The sequence below is a fragment of the Anoplophora glabripennis genome, unplaced genomic scaffold (genome assembly GCF_000390285.2).
Source record: "Anoplophora glabripennis isolate ALB-LARVAE unplaced genomic scaffold, Agla_2.0 scaffold547, whole genome shotgun sequence".
Classification (NCBI taxonomy): domain Eukaryota; kingdom Metazoa; phylum Arthropoda; class Insecta; order Coleoptera; family Cerambycidae; genus Anoplophora; species Anoplophora glabripennis.
In genome coordinates, this window is record NW_019416690.1 from 193968 (window position 1) to 212355 (window position 18388).

The 18388-nt window shown below is 30.8% G+C and overlaps 1 protein-coding gene across 2 annotated transcripts in view; it reads left to right on the forward strand.

The window, feature by feature from the left end:
* LOC108912647 (spectrin alpha chain, non-erythrocytic 1) overlaps positions 1-18388 on the forward strand; it is a 222883-nt gene that overhangs the window by 152190 nt on the left and 52305 nt on the right. The window contains exon 1 of one of the 2 annotated variants that reach the window (XM_018717947.2): positions 9602-9677. The exons of the other annotated variant lie outside the window; for it this stretch is intronic. Within the exon in view, the coding sequence (XP_018573463.1) occupies positions 9659-9677 (19 nt within the window). The 5' untranslated portion in view covers positions 9602-9658. Of the gene's footprint in view, positions 1-9601; positions 9678-18388 lie in introns of those variants that run through there. 2 annotated transcript variants of the gene reach the window in all.

Genomic DNA, 18388 nt, shown 5'->3' on the forward strand with positions numbered 1-18388 from the left:
ATAATGATAATGATAATGATAATGATAATGATAATAATAATGATAATGATAATGATAATGATAATAATAATAATAATAATAATAATTTATTAATCCAGGAAAATACATTATACATAAAAAAAATACAAAACATATTAAAACCAATTACATTCTAATAACTTAGGTATTTCATTTATACTATAAAAACAGTGTTGAATGAGGTAATTCTTAACATTTCTTTTAAAAGAGTTAAAATTTGTTGTTAGTTTGATCTGAAGTGGTAGATTATTATACAGTTGTATGCCCATATAAAGTGGTTTTTTTTCAGTTAATGATAACTTATGAATTGGAAAACAAAGAATATTTGCTCCCCTCGTGTTATATGTATGAAATGAATTAACCGTGACAAATTTATCTGTATTTTTACGGACCAGTAAGAGTATCCTGAATATATAAATACAAGGCACTGTAAGAAGCTTAAGCTTCTTAAAATATTGTCTACATGAAGTTAAACCAGATAGACCCATAATTAATCTAATAGCTCTTTTTTGAAATTTAAAAACCCTGAACTTAATTGTGAAAAACCCCAAAATTCAATGCAATATATCTGGGCATAATAATGCAGTATATCTGGGCATAATAACACAATAAAATTTCTTTACTATATATACATTTCAATCTGCCCAAACAGAAGCACTTAGACGATAATTTTATACTGTTAACATGTGTCTCCCAAGCAAGATTATTATCCAGGTGTATCCCCAGAAACTTTACATTTGCTACCTGCTTAACTGATATTCCATTTACTTTGACAAGATATGACTGACTTATTTCTTTAGTCTTAGGTGTAAAATTAATAAAAACAGTTTTACTCATATTTAAAAATAACTTGTTATCCAAGAACCATTTACAAAATACATTTAACTTACTTTGAATTTCATTAATGACCTGTGTTATATCATTTCTAGCACATAAATAACTGTTATCATCAGCATACATAACCAACTCACGATCACCCACAGTTAACGGTAAATCATTAACAAAAAGAATGAACAATAAAGGTCCTAAGACAGAGCCTTGAGGAACACCGCAATTAATTATTAATTTATCCGATTTGACGTTGTCTATTTCAACAAACTGAAACCTGTTATCAAGATAACTTTTAATTAAATCATTAACTAGTCCTCTTAAACCGTAAGCATTCAATTTTATTAATAAGAGTTGATGATCAACTAAATCAAAGGACTTACTTAAGTCCATGAAAAGACCAACAGTTTTTTTTCCATTATCCATATTATTATACAAATGTTCTAAGAAGTTTTGTATGGCTGTCTCTGTACTTTTGGAACTTCGAAATCCATGCTGAGCGTCATGTAATATAAGTAATATATTTTGACAAAAAGGTCAACTCTGTTGGAAATAATCTTTTCTAATATTTTAGAAAGTGTAGATAGCAAAGAAACAGGTCTATAGTTCTCGATATTTTTAGGATCATTCTTTTTATGAAGAGGTTTAATTTAGAAGTTTTTAATACGTCCGGGTACACGCCTTGAGACAATGACAGATATTACATAACAGATATTACATAGATATTAAATACCGTACATATTAGGTATGTCAATGGCTGCAATATATAATCAATGCAACATTTTAAAATATTAGAACTAATGCCATCTTCGCCAGCAGAACTTGATTTTTTTATATTTTTTATTAAATTATATATTTCTGCTTCATTTGTGGGTTCAATAAATAGTGTAGGATACGTTGTATTTAGATTTAAAACTGTATATGCTGTATTATCACCTGAATTTAGTTCTACTTTTTTGGACACCTCATTAAAATATCTGTTAAAATGAGATACAATTTCTTTTTTATTCCTTATTACTGTATCATGATAATTGATCTCTGCAATTGAAGAATAACCACTTACTTTATTTTGGATATTGTTACTTATTATTACAATAGGTATAACACTACATTTCTCGTATTAACATTTCAACTTATCTCGTTCACAGTTTATGCGAGTGCTTAGAAACAATCTGTTAGAAGATAAGATCAAATGAGAAGAAATGTGCCATTCTTTTTCGTTTTTTAATCAATATTACACCCTATTGATAGCGTAGTTTGTATATAACCAATGTTAATACTAACTCCCAAAATTTCTTGTGTGTTTTTCTACTGCACATGATGATATATTAGTAATATGTATTTATATTTGAAACAAATCTTGTCATTCCGTATAATCTCTGGGTTGTACGTATTTTCATTTATTTTTCATTTTTATCATTTTTTAATTAATTTGGATATTTTTTTTTATATAACTATTAATTAATAATCTGATAACATGATTGCTCGCTACTGTGAGTGTCATTAATACTATATAGTAATAGTTTCCTACAACATAATTAATTATTAATAAGTTGTCTTTAAAGTTGCTTTTTACAACTTTTAACTGATTTCAAAGAGTATATATGACCTCATCAGATGAGAATTTTCGAAAAAGTGTAACCTTCAGATCAGCTTAATACCCTTTATAAAAAAGTAAAAACACGAAAGCTAATATTAAAAATGTATAATTAAAAAACAAACAGAATATCTGTGTAATAAGAAGTAATTTCTATTGAGGATCATGAAATTTAATATATACGTTTTCAGTGACTCGATAAAAGTCCTATTGATTTACGCGTTTCCAGTAATTGGATAAATAAATTTATAGTTTCATCCTCTAAGCATAATCAGCAAACAAGACATGTAACGTGAATTCATCATTAAAATGAATAAAATTCCTTTCTATACCATCATCTCTTAAGACGTGCTACATGAATAATTGCTAAAACATTGCTAGTTTTTAAATTAATTACGTACCAAAATACCAAACACTTACAGGTATGCGTTAGAAACGTGACAATATGACATAAAAAAATATATAAGTATATGATGTAGTTTTTTAATTTTTTTTAAAATAAAAAAATATATGTTTAAAAACAGTGAATTATATTTTAAAAAAATTACCATATGTCTTCAAATCGTCTATTACATTCTTGTATTTGTGTGGCTAATTTACTAGTAGTGGAAGTATTTATAATCTTCACCATTAGTTACCTACACTACTTTGTATGACCTGTTAAAGCCAGTAAATTTGAAAATGCCAGGGAAAAGTTTAAAGATGTAGTAATTAATTACTAATATGGAAAGGACACATAAATTCATTCATTCATTCATTTTTTTTGGTCTTCTGAATTTTCGTTGTTCAAATTTAAGAATCTTAGAATCCTTTCTTATATAAATATTCGCCCTTCATGCTCTTGTCTTTAATATAGATTTTAAGTTTTAAGAAAAAAAGTATTTTTCTAAATCTCTTCTATACAATTAAAGATATTACATCAATGTTTTGTCTGGACAATAATACATATTAGCAATTTACAAAAATCATACATTTAGATAAATTTAAAATTGACTTTGCAAAAGATTTTTAAAATAACGTCCATGTGCCTCAACACTCTTTTCAATACATCTCATTTTATTGCAGTATTATAGCTCACATAATTTTGTTTCGATAACTTCATTTTTTAAATATTTTAAATATATTTTCTAGGGTTAAAAACAAAACGTGGGCAGACTTCTAGGTTGGAAAGTATATACAAGTAAGACAAAGCCCTATAAAAGGTTGTCTCAGATGCTTCCTTAGCGAATAAAAGAGAATAAAATTAAAAATAAGATATCCTTAAATATATTCCGAAAAAATAAAGATATTGAATCATGTTTATTAGGACTTTATGTCTTACGATTTTATGTACTTTCCACACTGGAAGACAGTCCACTGTTTCTTCAACCTGAAAAAAAATATATAAATGTATTCATAAATTTGGACAAAGAATAAGCTCCTCCTTTTTTGAAATGTCTATTTTAAAAAATAATAGTATAATTTATCTGCTGTAAATGAATTTTCTTGAAGTTTTTTCTGTGGTATCTACGGATACAAATTACAAAGACTCTTGTGACGTCTTTTGCATAGTATTGTTTTAGAAGTAGTACATCAATCACTACTTTTTAGTGTTATTAATCTTTTTTTTTTTGTTATACACAGTTAAATATAACTATTGGAATTCAGGTGGAATGACCTATGATACCAGTTTGGAAAGGAGATAATAATAAAAAGCAAAAAGAGTAGGTGTCCATAATGGCTTTCTTAACATTAGTAACATTAATTATTAGATTTTCTTGTATTACTACATCCCCAAAAAGCTTTTTCATTCATAAGGTTGTAGGTTCAGTGACTGATTTTCGACATGAACTGAAATATATACTACATGAATAATGAAACCAAGGCGATATTTTGCTTAACGTGGGTGTTACACATGTGGAAATTTCCAAGTCCGTTTTTTTACGTTAATAATAATATCCGTACCCTGAAAGTGGCTCATCCTGTAAAGAGTACCAGTAACCGTCATTCAAATATTTGGCGTGACAAATTGCAGATACAAACGAATTATATGATGTCATGGCTATAATAATGTATTTACAATGTGGACATTACCATAGATGATCTACGATTAAACACCCGATGGGCCTCATGCTGTTTGTCAATAACTTATAGGTAAACAGCTCATCGTTTTAAGTTCATATTTAGTTCATTAAATTAAGTACAGAAAATGTATGTGTTCAGAATGATTTTATTTCATGAACTAAACCTGATTTTATATATGAAGATATGTAAACGAAAGCTAGGATCTCAGTATGGCCACTCTTGAACCAAACGCGATGGGTTTCATATATTAAAAAAAAAGGTGTATTGAAAGTTTTTCGCCTTACTTTATTCAAAATTTTTGGATTATTAGACTTATTTCACTTTGAACAATCAATTATATCGATATAAAACTAATTTCAAAAACAAATTGCATTTAGATATTTCTACATATAATATGTCTTTATTTTTTATACATACATAAAATACGTAGTATTAGAATTTGTCCGAAAATTGTGAGGTCTAAAAAAATTAATCCAACAAATACGGGGTGTCCCAGACCCCGTCCACCCTTTCTAAAATCCAAATTACATGGTTATGTGAAAAATGGTTAAGATGAAAGTTACTGGCCTCCTACATATTGTCGTGTTCTTGTCTGTGACCTTGAAGGTAATTTTCAAGGTCATTTCAAGGTCAACTTAGTTTTTTTAAATGGAAACTCTTATTTTCAATCCCGAATTCGGAAAGAGCGGAAAATTCTACGTTCGTAATTTTTCTACTGAATCTTTCCACTCAAATGACCCCGCAAAGTTAAGGTTCAGCGAAAAATGTGTCAGATAAACGTTACAAAATTTTGAAGTAACGATAACCTTGACGTGTGACATGAAAACAAATGTAGAAGATTTTTGCAGAAATAGTGTACACCAATGAAGAAGCACACGACATGTTACAACTTTATTTTGAAGCAGAGTCATTTTCCGCTGCTGAAAGACTGTGACGACAATGTTATCCCGACAGATTTCCTCATTCTCGAAAGGTTTTTTCGAGACTGTCAAGAAGAATAAGAACTGTGGGTCTTCTGCAACCTCATTACAATAAAGGAAGGATTTGCTGACGAGTTGGAGATGAACAATCAGCAGTTATTGACATTGGATCGAGACTGATGTGCTTTCTTGGGTCGTGAAGATTCTTGCCAGTCAGTTCTGATGATGGAACTTTTGTATCAATGTCTTAGCCGTAAACCCAGCTTTCGTCCCCGATTATGATCTTTTGAATGTTCAAGGAGTTGCCGACAAACGTCCACACGATTTTTTTTTGTATTGTTCGGTCATCAAACGAGAAACATATATTGCTGCAATTCGTTGCATGTTAAATTTTTCAGTGAAAATTTTTTGACATGACCGAATTGACATCTTCAATTGACTGACGACTATTTTTAAATCGTAAAAACCATTGATAACATTGCGTACGACCGAGAGCTTCATCTCCGTAAGCTTGTTTCAGAAACTGAAACGTTTACGTGAAAGTTTCCCCAGTTTCACGCAAAATTTTGCATTCCATCGTTGTTCCAGAAAATTGCACATTTTATATCACGAAAATTGAATGAGATATCAGTAGTCCAAGAACATATGGTTCAAATATCTCCAATAGCGCGTAATTCAAAAAGTTCAGTTATTTTCTGCACAGGCCTCGTACGCATTACTCTGAAATGCAAACGACTTAACTGATACAATTTATATTTTAGGAATTAATTTCGAAATGTAATAACTTTTGGTGCAAAGACATTTAGAAAGATCATGTCTGTAAAATTAATTATTTAAACAAACATACTCCTAAATTGAAGTGTTGATTTCACCAAACAAAATACAGTAGTAGTAAGTAGTAATTTTTAAAATTATTCGAAAAGTTTAATTAAATACATCTTGAAGCATTAATACTAATATGGAAAATTTAATTTTGTTTAAAACAATAAGGATGTATTTTCCAATAGTTTTAGAGAGAAGAACTCTATATGAAAATAAAATTGAAGAGCAAAAGTAGCGGTTGAAATCTACTAGCTTTCTAAAACCCATTTCGGTATCCAGGTGTAGTCCTATCCATTTAGCGAACATTTTCTGCTTGCCTATAGTGGGTGGGATGGGCAACAGTTAGGTGTTTCCACGTTCTAGTACTCGACATTCTAGCACGTCCCTCGTTGTGTTGTTCGCATCATGGTACACTACTTGTATTTCCTTATACTCACCGATAATTTACTAGGTCAGGACATTGGATATTGGATGGCGTACAATTACCAATTTAGCCTGACCAAACGGAGGTGGTTCTCGGTTTCCAGTCCGTTAATAAGCTGCATGATAAATAGGAAAAAATTGTTTACACTGCTTCCGCGTGGGTAAGTGTGAATCTCGGTCTTTATTATCATGATTATACCGAAAAAAGAAACTGTTAATTCAACACGAAAATGGATTATTGACCTTACTGAAAGCAATCTGCAGTACTTTTGATTGTCGAAGTAGTTGTAACTGATGACAGCTGAAATTCTGAAACGCTGCATTTGGCGACATAAATTTTTCTCGAAAATGGTACATGCTACCGAATTTCGACAAGTATACCTGTTTTTATGTATCCTTTAGAGTTAAAAGAACCGTTTAGAAATGTAATAAATTTTGACTTTTAACATATTTTTTCTTCGATTGTACCCCTCCAATTACCTGTATCGGCGACACTGCTTTTCAGATTATTCTTAACGCACAGTTGATGTTTACCTACTCGTGTACAAATTTTAACATTTTTATCTTTAGCCGATTTAAAGATAATTAAAGAAAACCATTAGGAAAGTAACAACTTCAACACACTGTATATCGAAAACAGGGCGTCTAAGAAAAAAGTGGTACATGAACTACCCCCATTATTTTCCCATGAGGAACTTGCACACAGGTTTTTTTTAAACATGAACGGGACACCCTGTATATTTTTAGTACACTAAGTAAAATGTTCTTTTAAGAGTTTGCCTTTTCTTACAGTATAATATAACCAAAAACTGTATGGTACATAGAGAAAGGTGTTAGTCACAGGATAAATACATAAAATTATGGGTATTTAGCATCTACTTTACACTCACTTACATAAAAAATATATTCACAAATAAAGTTGTATTTAAACATTGCAGTTCACCAAATTGCATGTTTTCTCAGTTTGCTTATTTAAATAGAATCTTTTTATCTTCAATTTGCATGTGGTTAGTACAATTTTGATTCAACAATTTTACCATACTAATTCATTGTCTTCATTAACTTTTAATTCATTGGAAGTCCAATACCAATTTGTTTGAATCAACAATTTTGCGATGCCAATTTATTGTCTCAAGTTGCTTTTAATTAATGGATATGCTTTGCTAAACTAGCAAAAAAAAAGGAAAAGGGATAAATTAGTTTTTAATTACTATTTTTCATTTATCGACGATAAATAAGCAAATACCCTTGTTCTGTAAGTTTTGTTATAAACTGTTTTGACAAATTAAACCAAAAATATTTTGAAAGCATAACTTCATCGCTACTAATATTTTTTATTTTTATTTTTCGTGAATTTTTTATTCAGGTTTCACTATACAAATTTAACCATTGCAGTATGCATATACATACTTTTTAATTGAATAAAACAAACAGATTAAAGAAATATAAACAATATATTTTAAGAATTTTATTCTTTAACTTAAATAGCTAACATAATATTTTTATTACCGAATCCTTCACCATTTTTTCGAAAATAATGATATTGCTGTCTGCAGATTATATAAATATATTTTTTTCTAAAAATTTGAATATTTTGGCAAATATGCAAAAAAGAAAATCACATTTCTTTACGAAAACGACTAAAGGGTGTTAATAAAAAAGCAGCAATATTGTTTTATAGATGAATATTTAAATGATTTAGTTTCTCCACGATTTTACATAGTCCGAGAATATTTCAGGCATCGTAATAATGTTTTGTTCCCGTACCTTATAAGGTGTGAACTGTTTGATTTATGTGGGATAATTAATAGGCAGGAAGACACAAGCCAATTTTGTGGAAGAAATATATTTATCCCGAATGCATCTAGCTGTAATCTGTGAGGTGTAGTTTATGCTGTAATTTCATGTTTTCGTTGGAAATAAAGGGCCTGCGTCCCATAAATCATAGATACTTGCTCTCTATGGGCATACTTTGTTCAGTTTTTGAAATTATGAATTGTGATCAATGGGATCGCATATTGGTTTCGTCTTTAAATATTTGTTTCTGTGAGAGAGTGGTAAGCACCTTGTAGGCAACTGATTGTTTATCTTATTAGAAGCACTCATATAGCGTAGGACTGTGATTTATTAAATATAAACATCTATAAATCGAATTGAAAATATTAATAGGCATTAAAATACCTTCACAGTTGAATCCATCAAACCTTATACCATATATGTAAAAATGTATGACGTGTTCGATTCACAGAAATCAGAGGTTTAATAAACATGTCCAAAATGCAACTTTCAATGTATTTTCCAAGTACAGTTTGAAATCACATGAAAATGTACTATAGCTATCCTTTACAATTTTTTTTCTAAATACGAAAGCAACAAAGATAAGGGGAGTATATTGTATTGTCTACAGTTCATGAGCATAATAAATCAGTTTTATTTCGTATCTTATTTCTTTCATTTCAGTGTGTATGACACACGCACAGCCGTTAAAAAGTAAACTATGTTTCGTAACAATCCGTTACTGCCTGTCAGCTAGTTCACACACGTGCAGTTGTGTATGTTTTTAGGTTACTTTGCGCTTTATGGTGAGTTTATACAGAAATTTTTTTCCGCAATGCATCAGATCGAAGGAAAATAATATAGTAACTACATATTTTAGAATTCAACAATCAATAATAAATAATACAATGAAACAATATTAAGAGCTATAATTCTAAGTCTACTTTAAAATAATATTCTGTTTCTGTCTTTTAGAAAGAAATAGATAAATAGCTAAGTCCGATTAACTATCATTCACTAATGTATCCTCATTCAACCGGGACTAGTGAATTGACTCCCTATATGAAATGTATTTATGCCTATAAATGGTTATCTATTAAAATAACTCTCCACACTAATCTCTGATAAGGGAATTACTTCTCAGTCGTCAGTACTTGTCACGGTTAGCGAGTAATATGTTGTGAACGATATTTGTGTGAATTGTGTTAAAATGTCATATAAACCCTATGGTACGTACATTATTGTGCAATTTTTTATTGCACTGATAACTTCTAAATCCTATATAGACTATTATTAGATATCTTAATGTAAATATCAGGCGAATCAAAGTAAAACAAAACGAGTACCGTCTCTAGACAATAGATAAATGTTTGTCATGTGATATATTTAATTTTTGATACCATATCTGCTATTTTTAAAAATCACGAAGGTGCCAGTCCTTTAAAATTTACATAACTTATTTTTCCTTTTCGAAATTTATACATATTAGTTTAATTAATAGTTTTTCCTAACAATTAATCAACGTAATAAGTTATCATATTTATTCATTTTTAAAAATGTGTCGCCTGAAAGTGTCAATATGTGTACCTGATATAAAAGTTATGCTGATAAGATAATATTTATAACATATGTATCGATTAGTTTGAAACGTATCGGATGACAGAATTACCTATTTTAGAAATTAGTAAATCTTTCGTATACCTCACAGTGTAAATACATTTTAAGATGTCTCATTCAAATACTTGTTAAAATGTATGGATAATGTGGATATGAATCAGTTATATTTGCTCTGTTCTGTTTTTTTATCTGTATAAATTTATCCATATCCAAAATTATTAAGCTAATTAATTATCAACGCAATAAGTATTGCAGATGTTTTTTTACTTAATAAAATATCTACCTAATCAATAATAAATCTGAAGGTTACACCATTAAATTTATATTGTTTTATTTCGTCTTTTTGTTTTTCCTCTAATTGTCAATTTTCATAATCATCGACCTTGTATCGATATATTTTAAGATTCTCAGGACTCGGCAAAATTAAACTAACAGTTAGCACAGATACATATTTATTAAGTTAATTAATTAAATAAAATTATAAACAAAACAGATTAATTAACAATTGATAAATAGTAGACATTTAGGTATATAATACCATAATCAATAGTTAAAAATAGATATCGAATTTGTGTATATATCAAGTAGATATTTTCTCTGATAATAAGCTGACACAATGGAAAATGTTTGCTATTTTATCGAGGTGAGAGGCATAATTTAGATTATGTATTTACCTTACCTTCTACAGAGCTTTCATATATGTTTACAAGCCACGTGACTACCGAGCTTCCACAACCCAACATTGCATACTGATAACGAAAGATGCCTAAGTCACCAATATTAATGAATCGTTTACAATGAACAGTAATAAACCGTAACGCGTACGCTCGAGATAATGCTATCGCTAATTGGTTGAATAGAATCTAGTAAAAAATTACACCAACCACAGCCAGTGAAACAGAATATTGCGTTTTAATGTAATCTTGATTTTATCGTTTTAATAATTTTTAATATTACCGAAAAATTGCCAACATGAAGGAAATAAAATTACTGTTCCAAACAAATTACTGGTGACGTGGCCTGTAATCATTTATGAAGCCTCTGTACTTGCGCAATTGGCCTTCTTTTATAGTCAGTGTTCTATAGTAGTTACAGTAAAACTGTGTTTTTATATTGAAAGTTCTAATTGAATAATAGGCAACGTTTATATAGGGTGTTCCTAAATATCATGTACATAAGGGAGGGCGTAATTTTTTGGCTTATTTGATGACTAAAAGTTCATGTAAACATAGGTGCGCAAACGCTTCGTTACCGATCTACAGGGTGTTGAAATTTTAAGATTTTTTTAGTTTTTTTTCTATAGCTCCCACAGTTTTTGAGATATTTAGCTCAAATTTAGAATATAGGTTACGCTATAGGGCTTACATCATTGAAAATGCCAAATGGTCGTAATATTCTATAGACACAGAGTGATATTTTTTCGGGGTTCATGCCCCATTTTCTTCCCATGAACTTTTGTGCGGTGCGCCGCTGGTAGATTCTAAAATCAAAATTGGATTTTATGTTTTGTTGAGAAACTTTTTTGGCCTCTTATGATTTTTTCGTATCTGCGACCGTTATCGAGAAAAAAAATAAAAAACGATTTTTTGTAATTCGTTAGATGAAATTTAAATTCTTAAAATGGTCCAGTAGGCTCTGGCTTTATTTAGATAATCTCTTGTTTCTATTAATTTTGACAGTTTATTCGCCACTACCTGTTAAAAATTAAAGCTGGGATGACCCATTTCAAAATTCGTAAAATTTGGCATTGTTATGAGATTATAATGAGTATTTAAAACACATTTACACCTTACAGTTTGTAACATAAACCTTTAATTTTTAAACATAATATGCAGATCCAAGTTACTATTTCATATGCGAACTGTCAAAATTAATAGAAACCCCGAAAAAATTTCACTCTGTAGAATATCACGACCATTTGGCATGCCCAATGATGTAAGCCCTACAGCGTAACCTATATTCCAAATTTCAGCTAAATATCTCAAATACTGTGGGAGCTATAGAAAAAAAACTATAAAAATCTTAAAATTTCAACGCCCTGTAGATTGGTAAAGGGTTTGCGGACCTATGCTTATATGAACTTTTAGTCATGAAATAAGCCAAAGAATTACCCCCATCCTTATGTACATAACATTTAGAAACACCCTGTATATTAATATTTTCTAACAATATCTCAAAATCCGTATTTCTTTTTAATATTGCCTCAATACTATTAATTTTCAAATACTATTAATATTCAATATTTATCAATATTATTGACAATATCTCGATTTTTGTTAATGACATAACCCGTGTTACCCTCTATTTTAACTAGTGACTCCGCCCCCATAGAGCTTAGCCCGAGAACAGCACGGGAAGTCAAAGATTTCTAACCAAGTCTAAAGGAGTGTATTGTAAATCTTATTTAACTGGCAGCGTCAGGTCACGGCAGAACAGTCCTAAAAACCCTCGTACTTTGCATATTAATTAGCACGGGCTGTAAAAACCTTAAAACCACTATGTTTGTTTTTTTATTTTCAACGATTTTTAAGTATAGTAAGAATATTTGTAGGTTGGGCGATTAGTAAACACCCTGTAGTGTGTGTTTGTTAAAATTGTGTAATACTCAATTTGTTGTTAACCTTATATAAACATTTCTAGGTTCACACTTACACAAATTGGATTTTCCTTAATTCCTAAAGAATGGAATTTTCGACACATCATTCTTACGTATTTTCGATTGAAAAGATAACAACGATTTACACTTTATATACTTAGTAGCGTAATATTTGAGGGAAATATTATAAATAAAAAATAGTAGCCGAAGTGTATCAAGAGTGATACAGAGGAAGCAATGTGGCATCACAATTTTCTTTTCTATATTCATTTCAGTTAGTGAGTGGTTTATTTGAGGATGCTATATAGGATGAACAATATGCAAACAAATATATTTGAGGAATCAAATATTGTAAGTTAAAAAGTGATTTTCCAATACAAAAGTAAATATTTGCTTATTGAAACAATTATATCTTACGTTGAGTATTTAATTAATTTCAAACTTCTGGTATATTGCTGCTCATGTATGTCACGTCATGTGATAGCAGCGTATCCCGTAGTAGTGAAAGATAATTTATGATGTGTTTTAATCCTTGATAGTTTGAGTAGGGAACAGTGTTACAACAGGAGCAAAGGAACAATATTGTAGTAATATCATTTACTTTTCTAGATATTATTGTTCACCGTTGTATTTTGTTAGTACTATTTTATGTTCTGGAAATAAACTTAAATCCCAATTTATTTTTTGTTGTGGAATATTTTATTGTTATATTTATATTTGTTAAGTGAATGAAATAAAATTGAACCGACTGTGGTCAAACCGTATGCCGCTCTATGTTTCACAATGCACAATGCTAATGACTACCACAAAAAACACGTGCCATACACTCGACCAAGCAAAGCATCAAACTCACTCACACACGCACAAACGACAATTAAATGCATAGCCAACGTCTCAACAAAAAAAACAGCACGCTAGGCCGACAGAGCAGGCATTATAGTCCCGCTAGATACGTATCGAAAAAATTGATCGATGCGAAGCTTCAAATATATATTGTACAATGATGCGGATAGTGGGACTACTAAAATGTGAAATAGTTGATGCTTTACCACCGCTAGTAAAAATAGCAGCTATTAAAATCTTCGACTATTTTAGATATGCACCTGTGACCTCGGTAAAAGCGTCATTTTCGTTTTTGAAATGGATATTTACCTACCGATCGCCAGAGATGATTAACCGCGAAACACTTAGGACAACTGTTAATTATTTTCTACAATCGCTTTTTTTCCGAGTAAAAAATTATTATTTTGTTAACTTTTGCTGGTACTTATTATTACGTATAATACCTACAGTCCATACGATATTTACTGAGATATAATTCCAGGAAGACCCCTACTTCACTTTTATGGAATTAACCACGTTCGACACCCGAGGTAGAAAGACATTGGCGGCGTGGCGTTCTCCGCAGCAGCTTGCAGGGCATATCGTGTTTTGCGTGTTTCTACGGAAGTGTATCGTCCTGTGCATTTCAGTGTAGTTTCCTATTAAAATAAATTAAACGTGAAAAGTAAAATAAAGGAATTTAATTCCCCGTCGAAGAGTATCGTATTTATATTTTAATATTTGAAAATAACGCGGAAAATTTCAAGGCACGCCTCTGCCGCGGTAAATTGTTACCGTAGTTCCGATAACAGAACTTCTCAACAAATATTGTACGGACTTTATATATTTTTATGGTAATTCCACGTGAAGCGTTTAGTGTAGAAAAATAGACACTGTCCTTTTTTTTCATACTATTATGCAAATACTTACATATACAGGGTGTTTCAGAAAACATGGGCCAATGCTAGGATTGTCAGATCTCCGGGTTTGACCCGGAGTCTTCGGGTTTTGATGGTACATCTTCGGACTCCGAGTTAACATGTCATTTGTCCGGGTTTCCTGGAAAAATCATGATTTCTTCTCCACATTTCCTATTTCCGTCGTCTTTTTTTAGACATCAATTATTTTCCGCTGCAGGTGTGTCATGAAGTAGAGAAGTGTAGATATTTCTTGAGTAGTTTTTTTTTAGAGATCGATGTCTTCGAAAACAATTTGACTCCCAGATTTTCACCACCTTTTTTTGACATCATATTATGAAATAGATCTGTTAACGCTAGCCAATGCTCGGGGGCAGATTCCTGACCTAAAAACAAGATTATTTTTTCATATCAACATGGGTCCGATTTCGCTTCGTTCCTTAGCTCTTTCCAAAAATTTAGATTTGCACTTGAGGGAATTAAATGAAACAAACTATTTACAACTGAATACACATTCCTAGATATTATTATGTTAAACATGAATTACAGGACCGGACCTACTTGCAAGCCCTTGGATTTAATCAAAGAAAAATATGTTCAATAATTTTTTGTCGGGAACTCTATTTAAAGGCAATTTATTTAAATACAATCTTCTCGCAGCATTCGAATTTTGTCTAGCATCCCCATAACAAAGCATCATATCAGTAAGTTCAATGAAGGAATACCTGACGTTTGGCATTTTTACAAGCACATTTATATCAGGAAATTATAATAATCAATACTAATTTACTAATTATGATTAAGAGACATTAGTTGACAAGAGTGTATCGTTTACCTTTGACGTTTCTGTCTTCCATGTCGCAGCTATTTTGATTATTAAAATTTTAATTTCCGAGCACATTTAAATTAGAAATCTCAACGGAGAACCAATTTTTTCTTTGATTAAATCCAAGGGCTTGCAAGTAAGTCCGGTCCTGTAATTCATGTTCAACATAATAGTACCTAGGAATGTGTATTCGGTTGTAAATAGTCAGTTGTCCCAATTTCATTTAATTCCCTCAAGTGGAAATCTAGATTTTTTGAAAAAACATATTTTAAAACTTTGCACTCTGTATCTAAGCAACGAAGCGAAATCGGATCCATGTTGATATGAAAAAGTAATCTTATTTTTAGGTTAGGAATCTGCCCCCGAGCGTTGGCCCATGTTCTTTGAAACACCGTGTATATGTTCTTATAATGTAAAGAGTGTAGCTATACGAGGGCAACGGTTGTGTCACTTTTTGTTCAAATAAGATTACATAAAAGGAAACCCAGCCTACATCCAACCCTATACCGCATTGCAACCGCCCTAACATTTCCGATCTCTAAAAATGTCACACCGTTCGCTATCAGCAAACAATGTTGCAGGCATCATTTTTTTGATATAATTATAAGGAGAATGTATTCATTTTGAAATATGCTCATTTCATTGTATGTAGAGTAAGCATATAATTCCCATTAAAATTAATCATAATTATTATTTCTTGCATCATTGAGAACAAAAAAAAAGTGTTACCTCACTTCCCCTATTTATTATTGGGAATTTGTGTTATTAAGAAATATGATTATTACAGAAACAAAATAAATTTGTAGAAATCTCAATGTTAATACAGATTACGAAAAAGTTGCAATGTCATGTCATCATATTATTAAGAACATGTTCAGGAAAACCATCTTGCAAGTTTTCTTTATCGAGACATCATTGTGATGTGTCAATATTTAATTCGTAATGATAATAAAAATAATATAAATTTTTAATGTATCACAATGACCAATTTTTAATTGAATAGTCACTCGGGATGCGGAATGTGACGACGGTGTAGCTAAATATGAATTGTGTAGGTATGTATGTATATTGGAGAACATAAAACTTAACGGACCCAAATATTTACTGAGTAAACACAACTGTAAAACTTTAACTTTACAAATATGCGGTTTAGTCAACACGTTCCAAAACGGGTTTTATCTCAATTTTAGCGTAAATTACATTTAAATGCCCATTTGGACCAACCAGAACTGGATTTTTAAACTTGGCTAAACCGCATCGTTATGCATACATGGACATGAAAATGAAACGTATCTAGTAAGTTGAACATTATAGTGTGTAAAGAATAATAGTATAGTGTAGTTTTGTCGAAAAGTCAGTATGTACGTAATAAAACGTTTATTATGTAGCTACACTAGATATTTGTGTCACGCAGGGCTAAATGATAGTTTGTGGACCGGGTAAAGTTTGTCGAGGTTAACAGCTTTACAAGAACCGTATATATTGCACTGTGTTACACTGATTGTTTTTCGTCAAGGATTTAAATATATGAAAATTTAAATTTAAACCACTGCAATTCGTCATCGTTCTCATAATATATTAACCAATGTAACCCCATAACCCTGATTCGAGTAAAGTCTGACACCGCATGTTTCCTGTTATATTGGTACAGAGGGGCGAAATTGTTTAACTACAGCTCCACTGTTTTTGAATTTTTTTTGAGTTGAACTTCAGACTTCAGAGATCTACTGCCTGTCTATATATATTTTTTTTTCTGGAACACCCTGTTTGTTCTTACATATTCTCTTGAGAGTCCGTTCTCAGGATATCAGTAATACATACGGGTAAGGTTTGATTCCAATATTAAAGTTTATATCTAGATGTTTTTATCTATTTCTCTGGAAAGTGACACCCATATTTTTTTCGTGATATTTTTTCTATATTTTCACAAACATTGGCGTGTGAAAATTTCAAAAATTAATCTTTTGGATGTTGCCCTCGATTAATTCTATGATAGACTTTAATATTTGATATGTATATTCAAATTTTCTAATACAGGGTGTTTCTAAAATAGGGTTACAAACTTCTGCTGCATTAAAATAAGCCAAAAAGTTCCTATTAACATGTGCCCTAAAACGCACCCTTAGGAAGTTATATGCCTTTAAAAGGGTTCAAACAAAACTGTTTTTTTTTCTGTTATTGACAAAACGGTCGCAAATAAATAGAAAAAAATGTAATGGGTCTTACATAACTTTTTACGTTAAAACCTAAAATGACTACCGGTCCGAAATGGTGTACTCGTACTGTTAATAAGAGATACAAATTCAGATTTTTTGTTCTTTAAAAAAATTATTGAGTGCCAATTTCCTAGCCTGTGCAAGGGTTCAAAGGTGTGCCAGGTTTCAAAAAGGGTGATAAATTTAACGTTAATAATTTTTGGTCCATTTCCATTATATGTAATTTTGGTAAAGTATTTAAAATTTTATGATAACACCTTGTCAGCATGGTTTTATAAAAGCACGTTCTACTATCACCAACTTAGTTTGCGTTAAACAATTTATAACTGATTGTGTTGTTATGCCAACTTCAGCAAAGCGTTAGATAAGCTTTATCACTCAGTCTCAGTTTTACTTTCAAAAGCTCGGCATGTAGGTATGTCACCTTAGAATCCTTATTAAGTTTCTTCAAATTTTATTTTTGTAACAGAAAGCTTGTTCGTAGTTTATAATCGGTAGATTTGAAGAATATGTAGCTATATCAGGAATTCTTCCAAATTCCATCCTTGTCCATTATTTTTATCTTTAATGAGCTGGTTAACAATAACAATATAAACGTAAGTTGTCTTCTTTATGCCGATGGCGTGAAAAAATAAAGTTCAGTTCCTAGGGTTAGTAACTACAGCTTCAACAAAACCTCGATGATATAAAATCTTCGTGTAGTAGTAATAGTGTAGCGAAAGTCGCCCTATTGTTCTTTGCTTGTGCTAAATAAAGGAAATTGGGTACAATATGTAATACTGTGACTTGTCCAACAAGTCCATCCGCATTATGTTGGATCACACATTGATAATGACGTTTTGTCACGACCAATAACGTTTCGAGACCTTAGCGTTGTATTTGATGAAAAATTATTAGTTAACATTAGCAGTTTTGTCCCTGAAGCTAATAACACAGAGCATATGGA